We start from the raw sequence: 15,692 nt of genomic DNA, 5'->3' as shown, positions 1-15,692 counted from the left end.
GAAAAAAATAAAATCATGAACCACGTGATTGTTATTTTCAAAAAATCGATCTTGAAACGTGTTTCTATGAACCTAAATAATAATAAAAAAAACAACGATAATGGGTATTTGAAATTCGATAAGAAATGAAATAATCATGCCTAACCGTATGATTTAAGTAAAATTTAATTGAATACCTGCAAGTGACGTCACGCGTGTGTCTAACTTGATAGGCTTCTGAATCGACAAGGGCTGCGATTTACCTATGACGAAGTCACTTTTAGGTATCCAATTGCAATGAAAAATTAAGTTACTTACTAAAGTTCAAATTTACTAACGAAATGCTTGATACTTGATATTAAGTGGTACTCAGTGCATTTAATCTCTATTTTGATGAGTTGAAATTCTAATAATTTAATATTCTTGATCATCTAATAACGAGAAACTGTAGGGAAGGGCAACAAATAATAATAAAAAAAGAAATTGGAAGTTTTTAACTGATATATGACTTTCAGTTTTGAGCGCGATTTCGTTGTGTTGATTAATATTGATTAGTTAATTCTTGATGTTTTTATCCCATACGATGAGCTGGTAGTCAACTAGGTACACTGTCAGAAATTTGGGATCAAATCATGGTAAATTACGGTAAATCTGATACACCGTAATTTTTACGGTAATAATTACTGTAAAATCTCAAAATCACCCTAATTAAATAGATATTACTATGAAAATTTCGGTGAAATATAATCCTTTAATAATGAATTTTATGGATTCTAAATTGCAGATATTTTATAGCGTAATTTGTGAACGAATTTTTTACAGTGTAGAAATAAAATGAGCTAAATGCGAAAATTTGAAAGCTGGTTTTAACAGCATTCATTTTTAGACAAATGTGCTATTATCATGATCAATAACATCATTCCTAATTTAAACATTCAACCCCACTTCTAAAACTACGTGAATTTTAATTTAAACGCTAAACATAGGTATTAAAACATATTTATCTTGCTTTAAAAGTCTTTAACGCTTTGTTTTTAAAGTCTGCTCTTTTTTATACATAGCCTAAACGTATTTTTAACAGATTTTTCTGAGTTTTAAATCTTAGAACTTACGATAAGATCTTAAGAAACATTTTTCGGTAACATTTTTTATCCATTCCATTTCTGTCAAGATTCAGTAGCAATGTTCTTTGAGAGGTTCTTTACCCTTTTTGAAACTTCTTAATGATTTCCGTCATTAAAAAACTTGTCAGAAGCAAAAACTGGAACGAGCTTGTTACATTGGAAAAAAGTCTTTCCTTATCTTAGAGCGCTATACCAGTGCGTCCATTTCTTAAGAAAACTTTTCTAGTTTATTTTTCAATGGTTTTTACTGTTCAACATTTGCTCATTTTTATTTAGATATTTTTTTTAAATTTTTAATTCTTATACAGATATGATCTGATAAGGCTATTATTATTTTAAAAATATAGATAGTTATTGATTTTAAGATATTTTAATGATTTTTTAAGCAATTATCTTTTATGTCAGAATAAAATTCTAGTAAAATTACCGTACTGTAAGTAATCATAATTCTGACTGAAACAAAAATAATTATTGGTAAAACTTGTTATTTTTAAATCATTCATTTTGAAAATTTTCTATTCGCATGGTAACGGTTTACCGGAAATTCTTGTTTTAAAATTATAGATTTCATTACTGCACATTTAGTAAAGAAAACAAAACTGAAAAGTAAATTGAATCGAATAAATAGTTTTTATGACATGCTTTAAGGTATCCTAATAAAATTACCAAATGTTACCACATTTATCAAATTTTATGACATATTATAAAACCATGTTTTATTATTATATACCAAGGTGCTCTGGTAAAAATTACCAAACTTTTTGGTGTTCCGATAGTACCAAAAACATGGTTAATTGTGCCATAATCTGTTAATTTTGATAATACTTTTTTTCTCACTGCATATTTCTCTTCTTAAAACTTATGCTAAGCGTGTATATGATTTTTAAAACGAAAACTAAAAATTTTTCAAATGACTTAAAACACAATAAATAATGGTGTAATTGTATATTCAATAACAGTTCTATAAACTGATCAAGAGCAATCTATCAAATCATTCAATCAAGAGCAATCTATAAAGTCAGTTTTTCAAATGACTTTGGAAACACAATAAATAATGATGTAATGGTATATTCAGTAACAGTTCTATAAACTGATCAAGAGCAATCTTCAGCAATCTATGCAAAATTTATTATATTAAGTATATTAAGTACCATTATAATTTTTTTCTCTCAATAACATCACTCATTAAAAAAACAAAAGTGCAATTTGCAGAGTTCTTCCTAGGAATAAAAAAAGGGCAGAGAGCTTCATCACAGAAGAAGGCACTTAGAGTTTTGTAAGGGCACTCACTTAACGCTGTAAAAATTTATCAAAATGTGTATCATAATGTTATAACTGAATTTGATCCTCAACAATTTGTAAATTACCCTCTTATACCCTCTTATAATGAACCCTGCCCGTAATGAAACAATTATGCAATATGTATAAAAAGGCATAGTTACGAGATGGTGGCTTATTTTTACAAAAAGGGCAAAGAAGGCGCATTTAAAGGGATAAAGGGCTGGCAGGGAGATCCGCTCTTAGAGAAAACATTGCAATTTGCTTAGATCTGTGTCTTATATTAAATTAATAAAGCATAAAAAATTATTAAAGCAATAAAACTAGAAAGTTTGTAACTATTTAGCATTGAAACAAGGAAGTTTGCAACAAGTTGTACAGTACATGTTCAAACAGGAGAGTATCATTGTAAATTCTTTCGGCAACATTCAAATATTTCAGTGCTTGAATTCAAATTGAGATTTTTATTTTTAGTCTGTTTTACATAACTGAAAAGAATGTCTGTATTAGAAGACTTCATATCAAGCTTACCATACACTATTTATATCTATATAATCTCTACTATATAATCTATATAATCTATATAATAGATAATATACTATATAATCTTCATATATAGCTAATATTAGAGGAGAGTATTGACAAATGATTCAATTTATATATATATATGAGGAAAATGTTTATATTAACTGCTACGAAATACATATATTTTTTAAAAATTTTATGTATGTTTAATGGTAATGCAACACCAAAAATTAAACCTGTTTTAATAAATAAATTTAAATCATTTTGATAGATTTTTATAAAGATTTAAAAATTGAGGACAGTAGTAAATAATTATATGAAAAAAATCACTCTCTTTCAAAATAATAATGTGTATCAATGGTTACAATTCGTGTTATTTTATATATGTGACAATAATTTCAATGCATGTCATTGGATATTGATATTTTAAAATTGTTTCTAAAGATTTTTAACCTAGTTATGCAAAATAAGTGATTATTAATCATATGTTTCAAAAATTAAATGTAAAAAAAAATGATATTTTTTTTAATCAAAAAATGGGAAATTAAATATAAGAGACAGAAAATAAATAATAAACAAAAATAAATAATAGACAAATTATTTATAATGAAGTTTTTAAACCACTCTCATAGAAAGTGTTAACAACTATTACATTTATAGCTATGAAGAAAATTTTATATTAACTGATGTTAAATTAATAACTTTTTCGAAATTGTTCTATTTATTATGTAATGAATCACCAAAAATTAAATTTTTAAAAACTAAATTAATTTTTCTTAATCAAAAAATTTAAGATATTTTTATGGATATTTTGAAAATTTAAGTATTAAGATCAGTAGCAAATAGTTTTAAGAAAAAAATCTCTTTCCCATTATAAAAATAAAGTAGTTTTAATTAGACAAAAACTAGACTACATTTCGCTCATTAGTATTAAACATATTGCATTAATAAATTATCTGAATATTTATTTACTTGAATATTTATTTATTTAAATATTTAAATTGAGGCATAGAAGAGAGTAGTAAATAATTGTAATACAAAAGTTCTTATTTCGCTTTAAATAAGTGAAATAAATATATGACATCAAGATAAAAATCAAAAACTAAGTGCAATTAAATGAACTTAAATATTATTACACTTGTAACAAATATTGCAGTCGTGAAAACAGAAACATTATTATGCATTTTAAATATAGATAGGGCATAGAAAAGTGCAAAGATTCTGGTTTAAATAAAACGCATTACCATTAACTAAAAAAGAAGTTAAAGTCAGAAACTAGGTTGCATTACTCTTATTAACTTCAGATAAGCAATACTGCGCTATAGCATCAACGTAATTTCCTTGCGTGTGGGCATCTGAGTCTTCTTTGTTGGTTCTGATACTTGATAAGAAAGCTATAACTTGCCCCGAATCTACAATACTTCTTAAATGCTCACACAAAAGATCAAATATCTTGATGCTGTTTCCCCCTTCTATAGATTTGTATACATCTGAGTGCAATTTAGCGAGATCCATTAACTCTTCCGCTGGTACATCACTAACAGAATCTACAAAATCAATAAATTTTTCAACAATATTCAATGCAGCTGCTTGAGATTTTAAGCTGGACACCGGCTTGTTAAAACTCGTATTATACTTTACGTTTGTAAGTTTTCTAACAAGCACATCCATTAACAGCAACATACCACTTGAATCAATACTTCGCAACAATGAATCTTTACCGTTTAAAAAAGATTTACTGCCTTCGTTTGAATTCATTGCAAGCAACGCCGGACTGCTTACGTTCCAGTTGGTACTAATGGATTTTCGGATCGAATTTATCGGATGTAGTTTTATTGAATTCGGATGGTCTTCAGAGTTGTTGCTCCCAATGTCGCGTCGAGAACGAATACGGACGTCAACAAAGCTGCATTGCTTTTCACTTGGATCGTTTTCTTTTTCAATGCAACCACGCGCCATTATGTCAAGGAAAGCAATTGTTCCATTTCGTCTGATTTCATCCTCTGGCAATTTAACATTTTGCGCAAACTTAATAACATCATAATATCCTTCCTTCTCAAATATTTCTAATGGCTGAAGATCTTTGTATTTTTGATATTCTACGGAGTCTTTATTCTTGTAGTAATGATGAATGCCTGAAAAAACATATTCCAGGCAATACTGCACAATTGTTTTGCCCTCAATGGTATCAGGATCAATAATACTTGGATCTTTTTCTGCGGCTGCTTTCATGACGTCCAAATTCATATTTTGAATAGAATATTGCAATGGTAAAAATTTCTTGTTATCAAACAGTTTCATATTTGCTCCATTATTTATTAAAGCTAGTATTTGGTCTTTCTGATCAAATTTTGATGCTAAATGTAAAGGAGTAGAACCGTCATCTGCTATAGCATTTATATTTGCATTTTTATTCAGCAACTTTTCAGTAAATTCTGTTTCTGGTCGTAAAGCTGCAAGATGAAGAGCAGTGAACCTTTCTTTTGTTAATGATTCGAGATTAGGATCTTTTTCCAGTAATTCAACAAATACTTTAACTTGCCCAGTTGCAACGGAAAGATGTAGAGGAGTGTACTTTTCTTTGGAAGTTATATTAATCTTAATTTTATCGCTTTTCAGTAATTCAAGGGCAGCTTCTTCTTGTTTAAAATAAATTGCGAAATAAAGAGGAGTCCAATTATTATCTGACGTTATAGCGTTGACATTTACCTCCTCGACTTTCTTTTTTCCTGAAAGAAGGTACTTAATCATGTTTACATTTCCTGCCATCGCTGCAAAATGAAGTGGCGTCATGTAATCTCTGTTTCCAGCATTGACTTCTACTTTACCACTGCTTAACAAAGCATCACAGATTTCTCGATCACCTTTCATAACAGCCAAGTGAAAAGGAGTCAGGCCAAAGTCTGATTTAGCATTTACTAAGACTTTTTCATCAGCAAGTATCATTTTGATTGTTTTTGCGGTGCCACGTACAGCGTAATGTAAAGGTGTGTACCCTGACTTTTCAGGTTTATTTATTTCGATTTTATCGCTAGCAAGCAAGTTTTTAACAGTAATAGGATAGCCACTTTTAGCTGCTATATGTAGTGCTGTTAATTTTTCTGAAGTAGTTTGGGCATTTACGTCTGCATTATGGATAAGTAAAAACTTTACGAATCCAGCGTTTTTAGTACTCGCTGCTATATGCATTGGTGTATATCCTTTCTCATCTTTTCCGTTGATTAATTCTTCTGCTTCGTCTAAAAGAAACCGCATTGCAATTTTTACGTTTCCACTTTCAGCTGCAGCATGCATGGAGCTTCTTTTCATTTCGAAAGTTGCAGCGATATCGCCTCCTACTTCAAGTAATTTAGGGATATATTCAATCGGTTTAGTTTGGTCTTTGCTTCTAGCGGCGTTATAAATATCCCGATTAACATCTCGAAATTCCCCTTGGGATTTTCTCAAAATTGCTACTAACTGAGGCTTTTCTTCATTGAATTTTCGAAATATAAGCCTCTCTCTTCCTTTTTCATCTCGGGGTACTTGGAGAGTTGGATTTGCTTTTCCCTCCACCTTTAATGGTTCAGTCCAATCACTTAATTTGGAGTATACCCCATCTGCTCTTAGCTGCACTGCGTACTTTACTTTAGTCATATCATCCCAATCACCATAATTTGATTGAATATTAGGCTCAATAAAGTCGATATCAAGTACAGGCTCTGGTGTATCTTGTATTACATTTAATACCATTTTAGTTATTCTGTTTTTGAGGTCTTTCAAAGCCTCTGCTCTCTTAGATATGTCTTTATAAAGTTTATTCTTAACATTTTTAATAAAATGTTTGTCTTTTACTTCGTCTAGTGTCTTAACGACTTCATTAATTAGACCTTTATTTCCAGTAAGTGACGTCTTAAACTCACTGAACGTAGTTATTAAGGTATCAAATTCATTATTAAACTCTTTATCTTGACCTCTTTGATAGTAGTAGTCGGCAAGGTAAGAATGCTGTTTCAGTAAGAAGAACATAACCGATGCATAAATTTGTGTTCCATAAAATAAGGCATATAATGCTTGAAAGGCTTTAGAGTCTTCAGCATTTTCAGGAATAGCGTAGTTATTATTCTTATCCATAAGTTCAAACAAGTCAGAATGCAATCCTTCTGGCATTCTCACCTTTTTCAAGTAGTCGAGAATGCCACCTTTTTCTTTCAACCGGAAAACAAATTGGTTTATTGGAAGTGTGCTTATTTCACTTCTCTTTTCTTCAAAATACCGAGTAAATGTGTAAATTTTACTGAGAATCGCTGGCATTTCGAGATTTTTCAACGAGGCTAGTACTTTTTTAAATCCCCAGTTCATCTCTGCTCTAGTTTTTTCAACGCTATCAAAAGTTTTGGTTGCCATTTCTGTTACTTTTTCCATAGCCTCAATCATCTTATCAAGTTTTCGATCCGTTTCACTAAACCTTTTTTCCATAATCGCTTTTACTTCCTCAAAATTCCAATCGTCACATTCCATTGCAGTTGAGGCAATATTCATTCCAAATTCAGCTACATGAGCTACCGCAGCTACTCCTGAACCAATTACTTGTACTGTATCCGTAACCAAGGGTATGTCCGGAATATCACCAATAAGGTTGGTAATGAGTCCTGTTGTATGAGTCCCATACTCTAAAGCCTTACATTTTTTTTTCATAGACTCGATTTCTTCCATCGATTCTTCAAACTCGGCTTCGATATCGGCGTTATCACCAGCATCTCTTTTAGCAATAACTAGAGCCATAGCAGTTTGGTTTATACGCATGTTGATAGAAATAGGAAAAAATCCGTTTACCTATCACTGGGATTTTAAGCAAGTATGTAAATGCAAAATGTTTGGCAGTACTTATAGTATTACACCACCTGCCAATATGCCACTCTAAAGTATAATTTTAGATGTATAAAAGAGAAAACCTACCATATTAAAAGGTGCAATCTAAAAAATCAACCATTGTTCATCATTATATACCTGAAAAAGCTATTGATATTAATGTGCTTCTCATATTGAATTGTAACTGGAAAACCAGATGTGAAGGTCTTCATATGAAGTCTTATGTCATTTTGACATTAAACTTACTCATTTATAAGTTTATTTTGTTTGAATAAATTTTTTTTTGGAAGAACTATGATATATAATGATATTTTTAGATTAAATACTTCAATGATATTTAAAATGAAATATCTTCAAAATAAATACCGATCTTTTTAAAAATTGTTTCGTGCTATCTCATCCATAAATCAGAGAATATACCGAAGCACTAAATGGAGAACACAATATTTATACCAATGTAAATGATTAAATATTAAAACTTAATGAAACGTTTCAAGTTGTGAAATATTTTCTTAAAATAATTATAAACTATTTTTTGATTTTTATAACTGACATTGAAAGTGCCCAGAGATTTTATAGATTTAAAGTAATATCATAAATTTGAAGAAAATACATCGTGGTGACATTAATATTGGCTATATGTATATATTAAAAAAAACTGAACTAGGATATCTGTGTCGAAAGTCAAGCTGTTAATAAAATTAATTTGAAATTAACTTAAAAGTCAGGAAAGGCAATATCATTTTGTTTTGTACAGTGAAAAGAAATGAAAAAGAAAAGGAATTAGAAAAGTTGTGCTGTTTGAAAATAAAATTTAAATAGAGTTGTCTTTGTCATGTAATTTATATTAATATGTCTTCTTTGGAGAATTTGATATTCTCAGAGAATTTTCTTCAATTTTTGTCAGGATTTATGTCTAAACTCTTGTTTGTTTTAAAAGTTTAGAAAATTTCGCTACCAGCATCGTATTGCGACAGTAGTTTCCAGTCATAAAAACTTAGACTTAAGTTAAATAAAACATTTATTTACATAAATATATTTTATTGTTACGATACATTTAAGTTGATTGGATTCAACATTGAACTCAAACATTAAAAAGTTGTTGGGGTATATGTTCAGTTAAACGTTATTCAAATTTCTTCACAGACTATTTCATATATTTAAAATTTTTTCAAAAAATATTGATGAAAAAATAATATTGTAGACTAAGGATCTAACTTTTTTTTGTGTTGTAAGTAATTTATATGTTTTAAAAGAAAAAAATACTGAAGTAAATCATGCCTTCTGAAGCATTAATATTTTTATTGCATTTCACTAATATTGTTTGTATCAGCTAATATATGCTTTTTTTTCGTACAAGAGACTTTTCAACTGTTGCCACGCATGTCTGAGAAAAGAGTTAGAAGATAACCTACGTTCTTCGCTAAATAAATGCAGAATAGAGTTTGTAAAGTGTAGCAAAACATTTTCAAACTATTTCAGACAGCTAAAAAATTAAAAATTTCTTTGGTTGTTTTCACCTAATCCGGCAAAATAACCGTTTAGTTGGAAACGTGTTCAGAATTTGCAATCTCGAAAATTTAGTTCATTAGTATCACATTGTTGAAATTTTTTAACCATTTTGAACCATAATATCGTTTAAATTTGCTGCAATTTTTGACGTGATGCCTAATTGAACCATATTCTCGAACCTTTTTAACTTGACTACACTTGACAACATAACTTTAACCTGACTGAAACACGACAGTGGAAAAATTTCATTTTCTCCAAAAGTTAAGGTTCGAGCACAAAAAACAAAGTACTTATTCCCAATAAATAAATATATAAAATAAAATTAAATAATAAAAAACAAAACACAATTTTTGAAGAAACACAAAGTTGTCAACGAAAAATATGGAAAAAAAATGAAAGGGAAGAAATAAAAGCAAAATAAGAGAAAAAAAAAACTGTTGTCCGAGAAAAACGATGGTCTTCGAAAGAGGTAAATCAGAGCAAGATACAGTTCCAAGCGAAATGAAAAGTTCGTGATGAACTAACTATTCATTCCTATGAATGCGGAATCTCTATTTTATGATATTAGTGCAACACCATGAGAGTGCATAGTTCGTTCACCAGGAGTTGGCACTTGGCTCCATTTCCTCGGACGCAGAGTTCATTTCAGCGCGGGGGAGTAAGATGAAAAACATTTCCCCGCTTGAAATCGAGATAACCTCTAATGCGCGGAAAGCCTTCACACGGTTTTTTATAGGTAGTTCGATCAGACCATTATGGAGGAAAACTAGTTTACGAAAGGGCCCTTTAATACAAAATCTAGTAAAAATAAGAAAGTGGTAGCAAATATATGGCTAAAAATTTGTTTAATTTTTGAATATGATTAGTTTGTCGTATTTACTTGTCTTAGTTTGTCTTATTTACTCGTCACTACAGATTCAATTCTCAAATATATATGACAAATTCCTCGCAGTCACTTTTAAAATAGAATTTGGTTTCATGCGCTCAAACTGTTCACTTTTTAAATAGTCTTTTTTTAAATAGCCAAACACAAACAGTGAATTCTTTTTCAGTCACTTACTTCGCTTTATCATCAGCTATTATACCTTTCGTTATTCCATCTAATTTATATTTAAAAACTTTTTCCCAGCAAAATATCTCAAAAAGAACAAACTATTCAATAAAAAGAGAGAAATATCAACAAGTTTATGAAATAAAGTGCACATGCTCAAAATATGCACATGAAGATTGCGAAATAAATATTTTTGTCATACGATCGCCAAATAGCAGCCTAGTTCGCATCCTTCTCCCAAAAGTTCCCCTGACCCGCACCCCTGACCGAATTTCCTAGATCGTGACTGCACCCTATATTTTGGGTGGTCTGAAATCCGAATCCGTTTAAAAAAAAGGCATGTTTATTCAGAGAAAGTACATTTTTGTGTCTGATTTCGTAACTTAAAATATCGCCTGCACTTATTAATTAGCATATTTGAGGTTAGCCCATCGAACCACTAAGATTGAGTCCTAGAACGTGAAGATTCGATCGTTAGATCAGAAGATATTCAGGGTGGTCCGCTTTTATGGCGCACTGGGCATAAAGAACTTGATGTGATTTAATAAACTTTTGTTTCAATCAATTGTGTTTTGTTCCTTTCTGAAGGTGATTGTTTCACCTGGAGATGGAAATTTCATTTCCTTTTATTGCAAATTTCTTTTTCTCATAGAACATGCGTAATCCAGAACGAACACTGTGCGGATCTCAGCAGGGTAACTTTAAGCGTAGAAAATTATTATCACCTTTAAGTATAACCTAACCATAAAAAGAGACATCAAGATTTAACAACTATTTAGATTAATTACTACTTTCTAGTTTAGATAAAAGAGATATGGTTTGTTTCAGTAAATAATTAATATAAATTAACTGAATTTCAATAAAACAAACTAAAAAATGAGCTGGCTGTTTGTCTTCTTTTATATCGTTTTTTATACTCAAATATAAAAAGAAATATTGGCTTTGACTGGATAATGGAAAAAGTGCCAGTAGTTCATCGAGTATTTCGCTCAGTATAATATTCATTAAATATTTTTCTTTAAAATAGTTTTTCGACATATTTTTTCCGTTAATATCTTGTTACTTAGTTATTTACTGTTTTTATTAGTTTAATTCATTCCGTTTCATATTTTTCTAATCAAGAGATATACCATACCTGCCAACTTTCACTCTTTCCGAGAACGAATTTTCAGATTGGTTGCAAAACAATAAACGAAAAACAATCTGACTCAAAAATATATTTATGTCTTGATCCCGTTGAAATTCGCTTGCGCAATGATTATTGCGCTTTTATATATTTATTGTAATTATTTATATGTAGTGGTGGTCAAACTCTTTTATAATTATCATTATAATTCAAAAAGTTAATAGGAATAACCTGAGTATTCCTACCACTTTAAATATGAAAATGAAATCTTCCGGAAAATCCGGAAGAGTTGGCAGGTATGAAATTTCTGGTTTCTCAATAAATCTCCAAGTAATGAAAAATCGATAAACATATTTATCTGAATTATTTCATTTGTTGTTTTGAAAGCAATTTCAATTAGTTTGTGGAAATATTTTATTTATCAACTATCACTTTTTAATCTTTATCTTTAATAATTAGGGGAGAGTCGGGTAGCCCCGCCCACTTAAGGAGTATTGCTTATTTCTGTATAATATTGAGTAATAATCAATATTTTTGTATATTTCAATTGTTTTATCATTTAATTGAATAATGCAAAAGGAATAAACCAAAAAAAGAATAGTTTAATTTAAAAAAATAGAAATTTAAAAAAACATGTTTTTCAGCTCTTTTCAAAATGTGTCGGGTAGCCCCGCCCAGTTACAAAAATTATGTTTTTTGACTGTTTTTTCAGGTGTAAATGAAAATGACCAATGTATTGACAATAGATAAACCTCATTTATCATTTTTATCACAAAATTATTTTATTTATTACATATTTATATACTTTTAGTGAATTCTATCATTTAATAACAACAAATGTCATACTTTTTATCATTATTAATGTATATTAATATATTATAATATTAATATATATTTATATTAAATATTTAACGAAAATAATTTAATTTAAGTAACAATAATTAATAACAATAGTTGTTTTTCAATATAAACTTATTTGGTTGATCTCTTCTTATAAACTTAATATAAAATACTTCTTATAAAATTACAAATTCACTTTGTATTTTGATTGCATTCAAATGCTTCTGTAGATTGATTCGTTCACAAATAAGTGAAAATAAATAAGTAAGCAAATAGCTTATCATAATATTTATGATTTCTTGATATTAAATTTAATTTGGATATATCAATTACATTTTAAAAATATTTAATTTTTCATTTTTAAATATATAAATTTATGTTTCATATAATATTAAAACATATATTTGTTGTTAAAAATGCATATAACATTCAAATTTGAAGCAATAAAATAATAATCTTTGCAACCGTACATTTATCGACGAAATAAAATTGGGCGGTGATACCCGACATTCATGTGAGCGGGGCTACCCGAAATCCAATTTTTTTGTAAATTTGTAATTACTCGAACAATTTTTTACATACAAACTTCTTTCTTTGTGCAAATTAAACTTAAGACTACATACTTTAATGCTGTATGTATAGAAAAAATTATTTTTTTAGTATTAAAATGAAGTTTAATCGAAACATTCAACCAATTTTTCTTAATTTCATGAATACTGTAGTCAACATATTTTCAAAACTATTGTTTACCATGTTACCAGCTGCATAAATACTTGAAACTCTGAAAATAATCTTTTTTTAATATGACAATTAATGTCCGATGGCTCATTGATTTGAAAAAATATTCTATACTTATGAAATTGACAGTGGGCGGGGGTACCCGACACTCCCCTAATTCGATTTTTTAAACATTATTTCTATCAATTAAACATTATCTTTGATAACTTTTGATCATTAATGTTCATAACTCATAATGCTCATGAATCTTCATCATTACTGATCCATTATTTTTCAGCATTATTTAAAATTTTAACAAATGTGTTCTGTTACCCGGTTTTTAAAAATTTAAGAAAATTAAGTTTATTTTTATTCTCTGAAATCTGAAGTGTTATTTTAGCTCCTTAAATAGTTTTAGAGTTTTTTTGTTTTGTTTATATCTTTATGTAACACTAAAATATGATTTCAATCTTACTATTCATGTTTTGCCAATGGTCAGGAAGGACCACGTGATAAGGTTGTATGTAAACAAAGAAGATCTAGATGTGTTTGGATATAATCAATAATAAAATCATCATCCTTACCATATTTGTAAATTATTTATTTATTCCTTTTTAAAACATTTAACTGCAACATTAATTTATTAGTCCTCATCATATTGTAAAAAATGTATTTTATGACATTATCTGACAGTAATTATATCTTATGACATTACCTTATTATGAAACATTTTAGGATACACATATTTAGTTACCATTTTATTATATTTAAGATATCTTTATCCATGGAACTAAATGGGTGTTAATGCAATAAAATTTTTTTGGAATCTTGTAATTGAATAATTTTTATTTATGATCGTTTTTTTAGTCTGTTTGTCCTCTGTGCAGACTTGAAGCCCACCCTTCTTCAAATCGATGGGTGCCAGCTTCTTTAGGAAGTGGAGGTAATTAGTGCGCAATACTAAACATACCATTACAATTTTTTAAATATAACGATAATATCATGCAATTCGTCACGGAAATTTGGAGTTTTAACTTTCATGATCCTTCTGACTTGCAAAACTTCCATGACCTTTTTCGCTGTTGCAGGATTACTTGACGTTTTAATTTACTTAAGCGATGAAATCAAATCAGCGTTTATGCCTAGCGTTTGAATCAGAATAACGTTTAAATCAAAATTATCCTTTCATTGTTATTTCATCAATATATTTTATTATAGTAATGCAAAATTGCTGTAAGCTGTTAGTTAAATAACAATTTATATAATTGTTATTTGTTATATCTCATGATCGAGAGAACGGTGGTTCGAGTCACAGCGTTGTCACCATAATTTTTCCACCATTCCCTTCAATACATGGAGACATGTTTTTGGTCAGTAAAATATTAAAAAAGTAGTTTTTAGTCAAAATACTTTGGTTTTTATGGCATAAAAGCAAAGTTTGTAGACAAACATTTTTTTCACATAAAGGTTACACAATTTAGCATAATAGAACTCCCCAAAGTTTTTTTTGCTTGTTTTTGGTCATTAAAAAAATAAAAGTGGCTTTTAACCCAAATGTTTAGGAAAAAGATTTAAGTAAAATAACAAAGTTCCTTAATCTCAATCAAAACAATAGAAACATCCTCTTAATTTTCTTTTGGGCTTTCAGTTAAATGATACATTTTGTTTTGATGCGTTAGAACTATGAAACTTAGAAACTAGAATGTACGAATGTGTGTAGAGAAATGTACAAAGAGTACGAAATATAAAAATTTAACATTCAATAATTATATCAGGAATTATTGATTAATCAACTAGTTGAAAGGTACATCTTGCGGGCAACTCTGAAGGACGCAGAAATATAATTACAAACTTGAAGTTTACTATGTTGAAAAAACTATGTTTAATGAACTTAATTGAAGCTTTTATTAAAATTTCAGTTCGTTTAAAAGCATTAAAATTTTTTGCTTTACGTTACAGTGTTTTCTTGAGCAAGAACTATAAGACTTAGAAACTTGGAACAACAAAGATGTGTAGAAAAATGTGAAACAACAAAGGAGTGTAGAAAAACGAGGGAATAAATAAATAAATATTCGATAGTTAGTTCGTAAGATATTGACTGTTACTTTTGAAGTAAAAAAAATAAGTAAATCATTTCGCAGTCCATAAAAATGCAATTACAAAGCTAAAATTTGACGAGTCTAATGTGCCATTTTCAATGAATTCTGATAAAACCACGATACTTTTTTTTCTCAAAGTTCTTATTTGTTTTTTCAAAGTACTTACTCATACGTTATTGCAATTTCAAGTGATTTTTTTCGCAAATTTTTGAATATTTTTCTTTAAATAACAATTCGCGATCGCAACGAACTATAGGGGGCGTTGTTGTATGAGACTAATACCTGCTATTTCTATATGAACAGTCATTCAGTTACTCTAGAGACATCGTTAATGTACAGGGGTCTGTCTAGGTTTTTCGGAGAGGTACCTATTTTGTGAAAATTTAGACATAATTTGTGAAAAAGTAAAAATTATATTAAAAAATCAACACAAAAATATGGATTTATCGTTTCTTAAGGGATACAAAAATAAAATTTTAAGAAAAAGTATTTTGTGAAACTACCGTTTTTCCTAAAATTGAATTTGTGAAACTACCGTTTTTCCTAAAGTTGAATTTGTGAAGGTACCGCTAAACGGTAGTAAATTCGGC

The 15,692-nt window shown here is 29.0% G+C and overlaps 1 protein-coding gene across 1 annotated transcript; it reads right to left on the bottom strand.

Moving 5' to 3' along the window:
- Window positions 1-4,013: 4,013 nt before the first annotated feature.
- LOC107444656 (delta-latroinsectotoxin-Lt1a) lies at window positions 4,014-7,750 on the bottom strand. The gene has a single exon (XM_043040376.2). It carries the CDS (start codon window positions 7,689-7,691, stop codon window positions 4,182-4,184), a length of 3,510 nt encoding a protein of 1,169 aa, XP_042896310.2. The 5' UTR covers window positions 7,692-7,750; the 3' UTR covers window positions 4,014-4,181.
- Between the last annotated feature and the right edge of the window lie 7,942 nt (window positions 7,751-15,692).

The sequence above is a fragment of the Parasteatoda tepidariorum genome, chromosome 9 (genome assembly GCF_043381705.1).
Source record: "Parasteatoda tepidariorum isolate YZ-2023 chromosome 9, CAS_Ptep_4.0, whole genome shotgun sequence".
Lineage (NCBI taxonomy): Eukaryota > Metazoa > Arthropoda > Arachnida > Araneae > Theridiidae > Parasteatoda > Parasteatoda tepidariorum.
Note: the sequence above shows the minus strand (reverse complement) of the source record. Positions and strands in the feature narration are given on the sequence as shown.